The sequence below is a fragment of the Arctopsyche grandis genome, chromosome 4 (genome assembly GCF_051622035.1).
Source record: "Arctopsyche grandis isolate Sample6627 chromosome 4, ASM5162203v2, whole genome shotgun sequence".
NCBI lineage: Eukaryota > Metazoa > Arthropoda > Insecta > Trichoptera > Hydropsychidae > Arctopsyche > Arctopsyche grandis.
The window spans coordinates 8,700,239-8,715,346 of NC_135358.1; the positions used below are offsets into that span (position 1 = coordinate 8,700,239).

Consider the following 15,108-nt stretch of genomic DNA (forward strand, 5'->3'; position numbering starts at 1 on the left):
GACGTCAAAAATATATACGCCCAGAAAAATGTTATAATAATAGAAATGGCTTTTGGCGTTATATTGTTGTCAAGTGACGATTGTCCACAGACATTCCTAAATAATTTTAGCATCAGTCCTATTTGATGCTTGGTGCTCGACGTACATACATATGTCCGATAAAAACTTCTCTTTGCAAAGGGTAAGGGGCAAGTGCATCGTTAAAAATTGCACAATGCATTCAAAAACACACGATAAACAACATGGGATACATTTTTATAAGTAAATTGATCATTTAAGTAACATATTATTCAATTAACATCGTATATGAAAGTTTTCATGAAAGCGTCATGGCGACAGCTAGCATACGCATACGCGTACAATATTGCGTAGTACAAACATGGAAACGGTAAGCGTGTATTGAAAAAAGAAATGTATTCCAAAGGGCGCTTCTATTATTATAACATTTCTCTGCATATGCCACAATATAATTAAAACAAAAGAAAAGCAATTTTATAATTTTTAAACGTGCTGCTGAGAAATAAAATTCACCCCCGCTACAAACGAAAATTCTAAATATATTATTTTGCTGATGTAATTCTCAAGCATTTTTTTCTTATTATTTTCCAGTATCCTCGGGCGATCTTTGTCCTTTTCCTTTTTTTATTTTACATATTATAACATAACATGGGTTGCCGGAACGAGTTTACGCCGTCTTAGTTAGACGTCTTGAAATTTCTCTCGGGAAATGGTTTAAGCATTTTCCCGAGGGCTTGAATCCCGCATTCAACGTTTAATACAAAATTTTAATGAGATCTTTATTTCGCAAATATTAAATCTGCATTTTGTATACTGAATGTGTTATTTATTCTGTACCAACACAAATAACACACAATTACCTGATTCATATGCAATTATTTAAGCACATAAATAAATATGAACAAAGGAATTATACAACACAACACTCAATGCAATGAATATTTTGAAATATAACATTTATTTACCCGTACTATGTACATATATATGTACATATATATAAAGATATGTTTATCCACTATAATATGTATATATAAAAACGGGCGCGATGTTTCCATGTTTGTTCATATGTATGTATGTATGTATGTATGTGCGAGTGCATCAAAAAGGATGAAGATTTCAAAAAAACAAATTTTAGAATGTCAGAAGTATCTATATGTTGTGCCTAAAGATATTTGATAAAATAAATACACGTGAACAAGGCGCACAGCCAATCAGCATGAAGTGGTCCACGTGGACTAAAACCTTTGACCAATTAGAGCACCGACAATACATTCTGACCAATGGGTGCATTTTAAGTATCCGCTATAGGGATGTTGCGTGACGACCGATTGTGTCAAGGAGACGCGGGGAAATGAGGGGGGGTGTAGAGCAACTGACATGCGCTCCTGATATTGAGCGGGTGACCTGACTTGGAACGGGTGACGTCAGCGTCAAATGCGCTGCGTGAGAGCGTACACACATATGTACATACATAAGAGCCCTAAATTAAGAATATAACCTACACTAATCCAACTTGGATACTAAATATTTTTTGGAAATGATCGGTGCTATTTTCATCCGACCGAGTAATGCCGGTCAATTCAGCTATTGAAGTTGATAATATAATATAGGTATGTATGGATATTAAATTGTTACGTACAAATGCGATACTGACAGATTTTCGCAAAATCCATGAATCATACTTTACATCTTTTGTGTGGCGCTTTATCGGTATATCCTTCATGATTTATTACGGTTCTGTTTTAATTTTTTGAATGGATTTGGCCATTTTAGGGGTTTCAGCCACCGAGTCAATATCAATTAAGTGGGCGTAATCCCAAGTGGGAGGGTGCAATACGCCCACATCAACAATTAACCGAATTAAATTAGATGAATTCGGCACAATGATTTTCATTGACCTTCCGACACCCCCTTGTGGAAAACCTTATTTATAACTTCAATATTAAAAAGCAAACGCGTATTCGGGAATGAGCTAAAAGCCATTACCATATTTTTTTAATGTTTGTATTAGACGAATCGTAATCAAAAGTTACAGAAAAAAATGGAATATGCCAAATGTGAGTCAAACATTCTAAAGGAAAACATTCATCAAATAGGAAAAACATAGCCACGTAGCGGTGAATTATAAGGTCTCGGGATAAAACATACATACCATGTTTATTTTTATATTATTAAATGAAATATTCTCAATGCCAGTAAAAAAAAATATGATTTAAAATAATATACAGAAAAACGTGTAATATTATTTTTGTTTTAAATTTAATCAAAAAAGATCACATCAGTCGTTTTGATCAAATTCTAATTACATTCCAAACGAACTTTATTTCTCATTGTAGGCGTAACATGAAATATGTATGTACGCCTTAATTGTTCGGCTAACTCTATACAGCATAAAACTGCTGTTTTATAAATAAATAAATTGATAGTAGACTCACTAAGTAATCAACATTTCAGTCACGTAATAAAACTACGAATATATTATTACATTTCGGGGAGAAACAAATGTATTTAAGTGGTTGGGCTTGTTCACAATTGTACAGCGTAAATCGAAAGGTTACAAATCTACTTAGTCGGATCGCAGACTTGAGCTGAAATCCTAATTCCACATATCTGTATATACATATATATGTATATATGTATATACATACATACACTAACATTGTTCGAGTTTCAACTGTAACCGAGATGAGCGTGAAACAGCTCAAAAGCTTTAAAGGCTTGCTCAAAGCTCAAAGGAACAAAGCTCACTGCCGCAATTGATATTTCAACCGTCAATAATATGGGATTACAATTGAAAATAAAATAAATTGGTAGTCATTTCAAGTAAATTAAGAAATGATGACTTGTCGCATGAAACCTTTTGATCAACGTAGAGTGTAAATTATTTTATTTTATTTATTGTCACAAATCAATACACACTCGCCATTACAGATTTGCTCCAATGCGACGGGTGTACGTTAACGAAATACACAATACATAAACAATCAGAAATCAGAAATACAGTAATACATACATATACAATCAGAATATATAGCATATAATAATGGATTATTTTTAGATTTTTTTTGTATACAATTTTTATACATACAATAAATACGAAATTATAGAGATGTCGATAGAGATATCTATAGATTTCAGAATACTGTGTATAATTATTACAAATTATACACAGGCAGATTTTGTGACAACAGGATTAGATCTAATACCAATTTTCAGGAACCGTTTCAGCAATGATCAGATAAAATTGGCAAACTCTGATAGAGAAACGATCGATTTGGAGTCACAAAACCCCCAAATCTAACCAGCAGTGGCGAGGACTCGAACCTTTGACCTCAGTGATGCTAAATATATACGCTACCACTAAGCCAAACTGCTGGCTAAATTATAAATAAAAATAAAAATTATAAATATGTACTTATAATGCGCAATAAAACAAAGTTTTACATCTGATTAATATAGCACGCCATGCTATTCTTGAAATTTCTAGGACTGGGAACTAATTTTTGACACCGAATTGCGTTTTTTCAAAAATTTTCCAAGTAAGATTTCCTGTATACTAGCACAGCACATATTGGCAACTATACGTAAACAGCAGTACGGAAATTATTCTTTAGTACTATGGGGGTAGGTCGAGTGAAACGATTGTGTTGGTAATGCACGACCATTTATTTCGGCAGCCGGGAAGGAAGTGAGTGCTTACCGGCGAAGCATTGGCCAACCGATGGTTTTACGGTCAGTACCTCGGGGTTGCCACAGTACATTTCAAATAAATGGATACATTCATATTTTTCTTAATATGTACGTTGCGGGTCTACCTCACGGCACCGAAAGTGAAAAGGTCGAAAACCCGGAAGGCAAAGATCGAAAATCGAAAGATCAAAAAAAGGGTGCATGGTAAACGGTACTATGTATATATAATATATATCAGTGGCATGCGGTGAAATTATCTCTTTTTGTGGTACAGCCTTTTTTAATGTGCGCGCGCAGGATACGGGAGAAAAAGCCTGTTCATCTTGTTCCTGTTGTATCCAGCTCGCGCTAATTAAGAGAGGATGTACTACGGGGGGAGAGAGTTTTACTGCACGCCACTGATATATATACTAACCGTTTTTCATATGTATGCAGGGTAAACGAACATTTTCGACTTTTTTACGGTCACCCGTACGTGGGGTATACGTAACAGCAATAACCGACACGATATATTCACAGTATACAGCAGTACTCCGCATCGAAACGTACAAGCAGAACCGGTTTTAATTGGTCACTGTGGAAATATTTACTTATGACGTGACGTCATAGTGGCGAATGTACCCGCACTAATGAAAGTACTGTCGTATATGAAAATTTTCGAAACATGTAAGGCGAAAATGGGTGGTGCTGTATATTTATACATGTACATGTGTAGTATGAATAATAGTCTTTTCCGTGTTATTGTTGTTGACGTGCAGTGCTGGATAATATGAAACATAACTGAAAAGTCAGGGGCGTTGTGGAGATTTTGTAAAATTGAATGTATTTACTTATTATTTTTAAACATTAAGTTTATCTTAAGCAAAGAAAACGATCAATAAAGAGCAAGCAGATTATAGCTTTCTTCCGCTATATACATACATATGTATGTGTGTATGTATGTATGTATGTACTTTTATTTTTTTAGAAGAAAACCTAATCCACCTCAGTGTACCTTTTGACAACTATTCTCCTGGAGAAGTTTAGGCAATTCAATTTGTTTGGAGTTTGGACTCTCTCACTACAGACATTCTAACTACCGAACAAGAACCAAATTGAGCTATTCGTACCTAATCTAATTTAAATTCTTCTCTATTATTTTAACTAAGTTTAAAACTAGTGAAGCCTAGTTAAGACTGGCTTGAAAAGACAGCTATTTTTAAATCCCACGTGCAAAAAATGCCTCAAAGAAAACACACGTTTAAGTAAAAAAAACAAGGTCAATTATGAGACTTGAATTTAATTCAACGTCAAAGGAACATTTACTTAATTAAATCGTCGTAGTGAATTTAAAAGCTCGCTTGTTGAGCGAGATATACTAAAAAGTTTTTATATTCAACTTGATTTAAACAAAACGATGGAGATTTAGCTGAAAAAAATAAATTAAAGCAGAAAAATGTAAATGAAAATTTTATACCTCCATCAACGTTGATGCAAACAGATCCTGGACAGCAATGCTCGTTCGCGGTACAGGGCTTGCCATAACACGGCTCTTCCAGGTCTTGTTCCGATCCCTGTCCATCTTCGTTAACACTGTACCCGTCAGCTGCATTCATGCGCTATAAAATTCACAACAAAAAAATAATGTGGTTAGTAATTTTCCACAATTCTCCAGAGTTTTTTTTTTTGAACGCAACATCAAAGGCTTCAAATTATTTTTTGAAGTCGTTTCAGCATAACTGAACAAAGTGCTTACGAACAGCTCCCGCTTCTCTTTCAATACTTTTCTTCGTTAAATTTGAGAACATTCTCAAAGACGAGTAAATCAAAGGAACGCAATTCTATCGTGAAATCACGACACACAAAATTAGATTCAACCGGAATTCTTCAGAATGTCACCTTATAAATCCTGACGGATATTCCGCTAGAAATCACTCGAACTTTCTTATTTAGCTGTCGTAAGTACTGTTTTTATATAACAATGTACTGTTTGTGTAAAAATTCCGCTTGAATGAGTAGGAAGCACGTACAATGTATTAGGGTGAGAACAAGACAGATGGCTAAAAATGATATACGGAGGGAAACGTAGAAATCCTCCACGTTTATAAATAATGTTAGACATAAATAATTTTCACGTACCAAAGGTGTCATGTTAATGTTACAGAAAGCTTTAAGGTTAAAGTATAAAATACTCAACCATGTTTAAGTATCAAAATACCTACAAATGCCATTAATTTCAAAAGGTGAAAAGCTTATTGAATTTTGACACTCATAGCATACAGTTTTTTAAATATGTAGAAAAAAATCGAAAAGTTGGTTGATTGGTAAGAAAAAAATCTACCAGTTTTGTTGGCCTCGGAAAAGGGAGAAAATGGAAAGCGAATGTCTTGCGAGGGAAATTCGGGTAATAAAGTGAAAAAGTTTCGACATTAGCGAGCCACTCCGAGTTGGGAAAATTGACTAAAGGCGATTTTTGTATTTAAAACGAGTTCAAAACAGTTTTAAGTTAATTTAATGGTTGGTGGTTTAACTTTTGATATAATGAAGATGAATTCACGTTTTATAATATCTACGAAATTATCAAAAATTATTTCAATTTCAATGTCCTTATATTATATATTACAATCACAACATACATAAATGTCGTACTAAAACAAATGTGTTCTCATATCGAGGATTATATTTGACATGCTTAGTGTCGTAACAACAAGTCGTAATATGTATAATAGATGTGAGGCAAAATATCCCGAGGCAGTATGTATTACTATGTACTATACGTTTTACAATGCTATCATTTGTGAGATAAGCTCACCGCAACAAAACAAAGATATGCCGCATTGTTATAAATTAATTATCAAAAGAAAATTACGTTGAAATGCAAAAAGGGAGAAAGAGCAACTCTAAAGTTCGTACATAAAATATGAATATCCTTTGCAAAGGACTACGTTATAAAATATTCCTTAAGTAACGGAAGCTGTCGAGCTATTTGCGGTATGCTTTCCCACTCAGGAAATCACTTTGAGTTGAATAGGACCGTTGACTATTGAAGACTATGGATGAAATTGAATTTCGCCGAAAAACATTTTGATATACTTGTGTATTCTAAATATAAATAGCAAAAAAATAAATAAAAAAATCGAATTTATTTTTATGAATTGAAATTGACCGCAAAAACATTTTGATATACCGTTCTAAATATACAAAGCAAAAAATAAATGCTAACCGAGAAATCGGCATAATATTTTGATAATGCAAATTTATATTCGTCATATATAATTTTTCGTCGGTTCAATAAATTACCTCATAGAATATATTTTACTTTTACTTTTGTGATTTTTGTATTATCGATTTTAAGCCGGACTTGCCTTTTACCTATTTATAGAAAAATTTCAATTTGCTTTTGATATTCTTTCATTATATTGAGAGTATATAAAACGGAGAACAAAAGAAAAGGTCAAACAATAATATTCAAATCGTCAATTTTTATGTTGAAAATAATATCCGAAAAATGTTCTTCATCCAGTATATATTTACTTTATCTGTGTACGTAGTAACAATAGATGAAGTTTTGTGATCATGCGAAAATTCGAACTCGAGATTTTGACTGATTCGAACTCAGAATCGATCACTGATCTAGAAAAAATGTGTGTGTGTATTTGTGTATTTTGGGGATTTTTTGAACACCGTTAGTCCTATCGAACTGAAACTTGCCGTTTCGGCTTGCCGTTTCCACGAAATGATATGAACGGCCTGTATTGTGCCGCAGATATTGTGCTCAACCGCAATGATATTTGAAGCATATTTTAACTGATTCGAATTTCGTGATCTAGAAAAAATGTGTGTGCCTGTGTTTCTGTGTCTGTATGATATTTTGAACACTGTTCGTCCTATCGAACTGGAACTTAGTATAGGTTACTGAAATTCTTATAGACACGGCGTAATTTTTTTTCAATTTTTTAAGTTGACCGGAAATGGTACCTCCCCTTATAGGTGTCCCCCTATTTTAACATAATAAATAAAAAAAAGCTTATAAAACGGTAAAATAGGGTGATCTTGGAGGCTATCTCTATTTATTTTTTTCATTTAATTTGTTCGGAAAATGTTCCGTAAAAAATCCATTGTACTACTTTTTAAATAGAATTTTCCCTTTACGTTATTTAATTAAAAAATTAAAACGAAACGACAATAAGTTTGGTATATTATTTATTTTTAATTTGGAAATAACTTCAACCAAAGTAATGGCAACACCGGCTATAAAAATGTTGGGTACAATTTATTACAGAAGCATTTGAAAATATGTGAAAGATAAGGAAACAATGGCAGAGTGTTTAGAAGGTACATACGTGTGATAAACATTATTGTTTATAGTCCCATTAGAACCGCAGTAAACGGTTTTATGGCCAAATTTAACCCATTCACGAACGGCAAGCGTAATTGAACGAACCCAAACCCTACCCAGACCAACAGACAAACAACCCAGCAACAGAATGGAGATAATTTAATTTCACCTAAGGCAAATTCGAATCGAATGATACGTACATGTAAACTTGTAATGATCGTTCAATTGTTAGATATACATATGTATAATGTTAGATCACTCACTAAAAAAAAGAGCCTTGTAAAAAAGGCTTCCGTTTTCGAATGTCACTCATCGCAATACCCATTACTGTAATTACTTTATTTAGAGACCCGAGAATTTTGTTTCACGTTGTAATTATGGGAAATCGCCTTAATTTTCCCGGAGGCTATTTTGCAAAGTGTGACACTCAACTTTGTAATTCAACTTCCCTTCCCAAATCTCGGTCGTATTATAATTGGTATAATTCAAATTAGCCGGGTCGGATGACTTGCTCAGGCTACACTATGTCTATCATCTCCATTGTGAATTATTCGCGATTAATCAAGACGACGTCCACATTCAACCGTGTTTAATTTAATATTAATTAGAAAAGTCAATTATGTTGAGGAAATTGACCAATTACGCCGCTCGACAATGTTATGTCGTTATCTACGGCAATATAATTATGAATTTGAGAGAAATCAGACAAAATTAAATACAACGAAATTATCAGGCTTTCAATGGTAGTGTAATTAAGAAATTTTTCATTTCGGATTTTGTTATAACGTCTTATTGTAATTAATTTGATTGTTTTATTTTGGCATACCCTTGTTATTTTTTTTGTTTAAATTAACAATTCATACATACGTATATATCATGCATACTTACATACGTATATGTTTATATCATGCATACTTACATACGTATATGTTTATATCATGCATACGTATCATATATTGTAATATCTAAAGAAAATCAGAAAGAGAGACTTATACCGTCTCAAAAATGTTAATATTCTCCACGATACTTGGCAAAATGCATGACTTGCATATGAAAGTATTTGAAACTATCGGAAAAGTCGAGTAAAGTTTCAAACTTCTAGTAAGAAATTTGGTGGCAGTAGTGGGATCGAACCACATCAAGTATTATTTTATATTAAGTCTCACAAATAAATATTCTTCGTCTTTTTTAGGCATATTAATCACATTACATCTGATAGCCACGATGTAGTGCACTGATAAAGCTATTGGATACCACAAGAGAGGTTGTGGTGTAGGAGAGGTTGTTGAGAGAAGAGAAGTTCCGACCAAATACGCATGCTGGGGAGGTCTTGTGATAAAAATGACAGATCCAATATATCAATATCCTCCCACACTTTCTCAGAATTTTTTGAAACTTATATATGCTACCTACATAATTTATTTCCCGCAGGTTTGCCGTGTATCAAAAAATTTTCGATTTTTTCAAAAATTTGTCAATTTTCCATAGATGTCACTTTTGTATTCTATTGGATTTTATGTACTGTTGTTTGAAAAATTGTTAGTACCCATGTCCAAAAATAATCTAACGATACCTGTCGCTTAGGTGTAATCCCTGTCATGGCACATGTGTTATATACATATATGTATGTAATAAAAAATGTGAGACCCCCTTGGCTCCAAGTTTACACCTTTTCCAAAAACAAAAAGAGATTTCAAATTGAAAACTGTTGCTTTTGCACTCCGGTTAAATACTCCAACATCTTTATGCAGTGTAGATATAGTAATTGCATTTGCATTTTATCATGGTTGATTTTGCAGCTAAAAAATACTATAAATAAAATAGCAATATATATTATTATGTACGTACAACTTACAAGTAATCACGCGAGAATTTAAACACGCAATTAATTGAGTAAAAGCAAATATTTCGTAATTACGGAGCGTATGATGAAAGCATTTACGTGACATATAATATTCATTCGTACGATGACTTTTACATTGTTACAAGAAAGCATTTTAATTAAAAACCGGCGACACAACAAGAAAAAGCACTTTGAATAATATTAAAAAGATTTTTTTGTTGTTGTTGTGCTTTCCGAGAATTATAATAACCAAATTATACGGCTCGCTTCTAAAAGTATACAGGCATACATACATATGTATATTCGGCGTGAAGATTTAAGTTGTTTATTGAGTTTAAATCTCGAAATCTCATCGTGCCACCTGAAAGTTCAAATCGGCAAACATAATCTCGTAAAGTTCGCAATCGATAATCCCGACATAAAACTCAGTTAAGCTCTTCGTGCCGAATCCAAATTACAACCGCAAATTTATACATCCGAAAAAACATTATTTCAGTAAAGAAAATATTGCCCTTCGCTCGAGAGCGTTCCTTCACGATAAAAACCCAAGCTGACAGATTGGGTAATTGAAGAGGTGATGTCGGGCAATTTGTTTTCCTCGAAAAGATACTCTCACGGGCATTTTATACACTTCTTTTATAACTCTCTACGTCTTGGAAAAGTGGAAAGCTGTGTACAAGTAGAAATTTAAGCATATTTAAATATCAAGTTCGACGTTTATATCATCTACATATTACCCCGTACATTGACTTAAGACATAGGATGAGCAATGGATAAGAATTTATTTTAAATATACTAAGGTACAAACATCGTACGTTTAATAGTATATATTAAAAACACAATTTTATTAATCGATTCTTAAAACCAGCATTATAGCTCGGTAGTTGCGTTAATGCTAACCACCGAGAGTTTCCTGGGTTCAAGTCCTGGGTTGACCTCAATTGAATTTATTCGGGAGTCAGCTGGTCAGACTTGGATATTTGTAACTCCAAGTCGATCGTTTCCTATTAGAGTTCGCCAATGTATCTGATTTCATTGCTGAAACGGTTCCTCATCAAAATTGGCAAAACCATCCAATATTTTAATATGATTTCAAATTTATAATCTATAAATTTATATACGTACAAGTTTAATACCATAGGTGTCACTCGGGGACAGCCTGTAATGGCATCATGGGGTAGTGTTTTAATTATTTTATTTATATTCAATTAATGATGCAGACTCGTCTTAAAGATTGCTCCAAAACGACGAGTGTGATATGTATACAGATCAAGAATTTTTAATTATATATACATACATACATAATTACTAATTATATATTTATTGTACAGAAGTATTAAGTATTATATAAGGCAAATACAAACAACGAACAACATCAACTATGGACAAATTTGCAGCATTTATATAAATCAGCGAAAGTTGGAATACTGAATAACTTGAATTTGCGAGAGAAATAGAATCGTTTCAATGAAATCAGATAAATTGTAAAACTTTGATAGGAAACGATTGACCTGGGAGTCACATATCCAGGTTTTGGCCAGCAGCACACACCAGAGAAAGAACCCGTGACCATCCAGTTTTTTTCATTTCGCATTAATTCCAAAAAAACATTTCTGAATAAATGCGAAATGTTTAAAATTAAACGCAATAAATTAATTGATTAAAAAAAAACCTTTCGCATTTATTCTAAAATGGATCAAAAATAAAGCTTTTTGTAATATAAGCATACCTTTTGTTATTTTTTCAATTATGTTTCAATTTTTATTTTTTTAAATATAATTCTTGGTAAATATTTTTGTATTTTAATATTGTAAATATTTACCGTGGAAATCAGGTAAAAATATGTAAAAACGAAGCCTCAAATGCGACAAAATCCCATTACTCTTGAGACAATATTGTTTCGGTTGAAACGCTCTTTAAACGAGTTACATTTTTTTTTACAGACGACAACGTAGAAATATTTTCTTGTGGAAATAATGAAAAAAGCCTCTCAAAAATATGGCACTTCGTTTGAGAGCTCTTTTATATACATATATACATGTAAAAGCAATACAAAATGGACTGAAGTATAAAATTATATGTACATATATAAATTACGAAACATTTATTAAAAAAATAAAATGGAATTGAATTGATAACTCGATGATTTAGTAGGTTCGTTCCGCTGCGTAGTTAGTTTGAATGCGGGTTTATTTTCAGCAAAGTTTCGCCGACCTGGCAATTTGATGTTATTGTTCTCGCCGTTGTAATAGTGAACTCGGTTATTAACTGGGTTTTGGAATAAACGAAATTTCAATTCAAAACTTGTGCTCGCGATATGAATTCGGCGTCCATTTTTGACCCGACGACGACGCCATTGTGTTCGCTGTCTTTGTCGGAAAATTCAACGGCCGGCTGATTTATTACCCTTTCAAAACTGAAATCTTTTAGGATCGCACGGACGTAATAATAAATCGTTTACAATGAATCGTTTATATAAGAAATGGGATAAAAAATCGATTTAATGTGGGCTTTGTACGCGTATATGAGGGGTTTCAGGAATATCAATACACATATGTATATGTATGTACCGGTGGCGTGCGCTGAAATTCTCTCTCTTTTTGTCGTACAGCCTTACTTAATGTGCACGAGCAGGATACAACAGGATCAGGCTGTTCCTCTTGTATCCCGTTCGTGCACATTAAGTTAGGCTGTACGACAAAAAGAGAGAGAATTTCAGCGCACGCCACTGGTCAATATGTACATATGTAGCTCACTTCTTACCAGTAGACAGGTTGTAGGTTCAAGTCCGGCCAATTACGCTGCTGGCGAGATCTTGTTGGTTATTATAAAGACACATATCGACCGTCTCCTGTTAAAACTTCCGGGTCCATCTAGCTTAATTGTTGTGACGGATCCAATAAATCAAGTTTCAAGTTCTCGAATTGGTCGATTCTTATAAAAATATGCATACAAAAATATATATAATACATATACATATGTACATACATACTTTATTGGATACATATTTATTTACACATAACCATCGAATGTAAAATATTAATCAATTTAAATCTTCAATGGATTAAAATACACAAATTATAATAACATTTCAGTATATCAAAAGGAATATATTTTATATGCGGTTTTCTAAAAAAGTTCAATCATTAAAAAATATATATATCTACATTTATAAATATAATATAAATCCAATTATAAAATGTGGAAAAATTAATTCCCGAATGAAAATGTACAACTTCTTTTTCGATAGAAAAGACGTCCAATATAATTGTTTTTATGTACATATGTATGTACATATGTACATATGTATGGAAAAGTATTTCGTGTATTGTAAATAAATATTTGTACCTTTTTTCAAATTTTGAAGCAGAAACATGGAAATGTTCTTATTACGTAATTGGTTCGGAGTTTGATTACATTTTTTATTTGCTTTCGTTTCTTTTTATACGTTTTTTTCAATTTTCATTCGGGTATGCCATTGAAAAATTCCAAATAGATTTTTTTTCGTTTTTCTATTTTATATTACGTATGTTTTTCTATTTCTTTTGGTAAGAAATGGCAAACAACTAGAGAAAAATCTTTTTCCAAGAATTATTTAAGGTCCATCACGATGAACATGTTTTCCACAAATTAATGACCATAGTCGAGTTTATTTTCAAATAAAGAAATGGAAGTTAACTGAAAAATATAACCCTGCCCACGTAGTGGTTCATGAATTTTAATAATTCATATGAAATAAATTCTCGTGAATTGCAGACCATTTTTCAATTTAAATGGTTCAAAAGTAATCAAGGAAATAAATCGTCAGCTACGGTTTATTGCTTAAAAAAACCGGGGTAATGTAATTACATATACATACTATTGTCAAAGTGCCTACGCTGTTTTATTTTGACACATTATCAAAGTATCACGCTATTTTATCATTTCCTTAAGATAAAGTAACTGTAATTACATTATCGCAAGGTCCTAAGAAATCGCGTCATTAATGCATGCTTCTATCTACATACTTATAAAATAAACATCAAAGTTCAAATAGGAAAGGTATTAGTTTAAAACTTCCATCAGACTTTTTTACAGTTAATTTAACTAACGGACGAGTGAACATAATTTCACAAACTTTTCAATATGCAGAAGCGCATTTATTCACTTGAACAATTTTCATTGAAGTGTTTTCCACCGCAGTATGTACTTACGTATACACAGGTATATAAAATTGCACGTTATTAATATATTTCGAAGAAATAATAGAATTTCTCGGTGAAGCATCATCTGTGCATTAGAAATCTCAAAATAAAATAAGGGCAAATTCCCCTATAATGGTATTTTCCAATCTTGTTGACCCAAAACCAATGATTTCCAAGAAAATACATATATGTAACATTACGTAATCTAATATATAGTTTCGAAAGAGACTTTGTATGTAAGTTTTGGTTCGTAAAATCCGTGACATTATCGAAAAAATCTAATTTTCTATCCATTTCGATTCCTTTGTCAGTTCCAGATACAGATTCCTTTTTCAGTTCCGGGTCCCGATTCCTTTTTCAGTTCCGTATCCGGATTCCTTTTTCAGTTCCGAATTCCTATACCAATTCCGATTTCAATTCTGATTCTCGGTTCCAATTTCAGCTCCGATTCCTTTATATATATATATATATAAAAAACCATTCGTTTCTGATTGGCTGTTGTAAATTTTTTTGTTCGATTCGAGTAAATTTAATAAAAAAGTAAAATTAATGTTTACTATTAGATTAGCCATGTTTAAGCAGTTTATATTAGAAATACCGAGTGAAGCCGGGTAAAACCACTAGTGTAATATGTTTAAAAAAAATTCAACAGCCTTCTTTTGTTTTATTTGAGAATTTATTGAAGGTATAGAAATATTATTGTAATTCTTTTATTTTTCAATTTGAAAAATTCATTTATTTAATGTGGTCTTAAATTTTCAAATATTTAATATTGAATTTGTATTAAATGCTACGTAGGCGTTAAATGCGTCATTATATGATCAGATTTTACTCATCAATGTCACAGTAAAAATAGTAGAATAAATAATGGCGTCACAGAGTGACGCTTGTCACCTAATAAGCTTTCGACCCTATGACCGGTGACGCGCTCACCTCATTTTTCGTCTTTCGTAACATAAACAGCCTCCCTTGCGATTTCGTTGAAGTGTGTGTGATAGGGGAACAAAAAAATATCAAAGGCTATTCTGATGTGGACATTATTTCCAAATCGATAC

At 32.6% G+C, this 15,108-nt stretch overlaps 1 protein-coding gene across 1 annotated transcript in view; it reads right to left on the bottom strand.

Moving 5' to 3' along the window:
• spab (space blanket) overlaps positions 1–15,108 on the bottom strand; it is a 29,921-nt gene that overhangs the window by 2,668 nt on the left and 12,145 nt on the right. Inside the window, exon 3 of the mRNA XM_077429125.1 lies at positions 5,165–5,306. Within this exon, the coding sequence (XP_077285251.1) occupies positions 5,165–5,306 (142 nt within the window). The remainder of the gene's footprint in view (positions 1–5,164; positions 5,307–15,108) is intronic.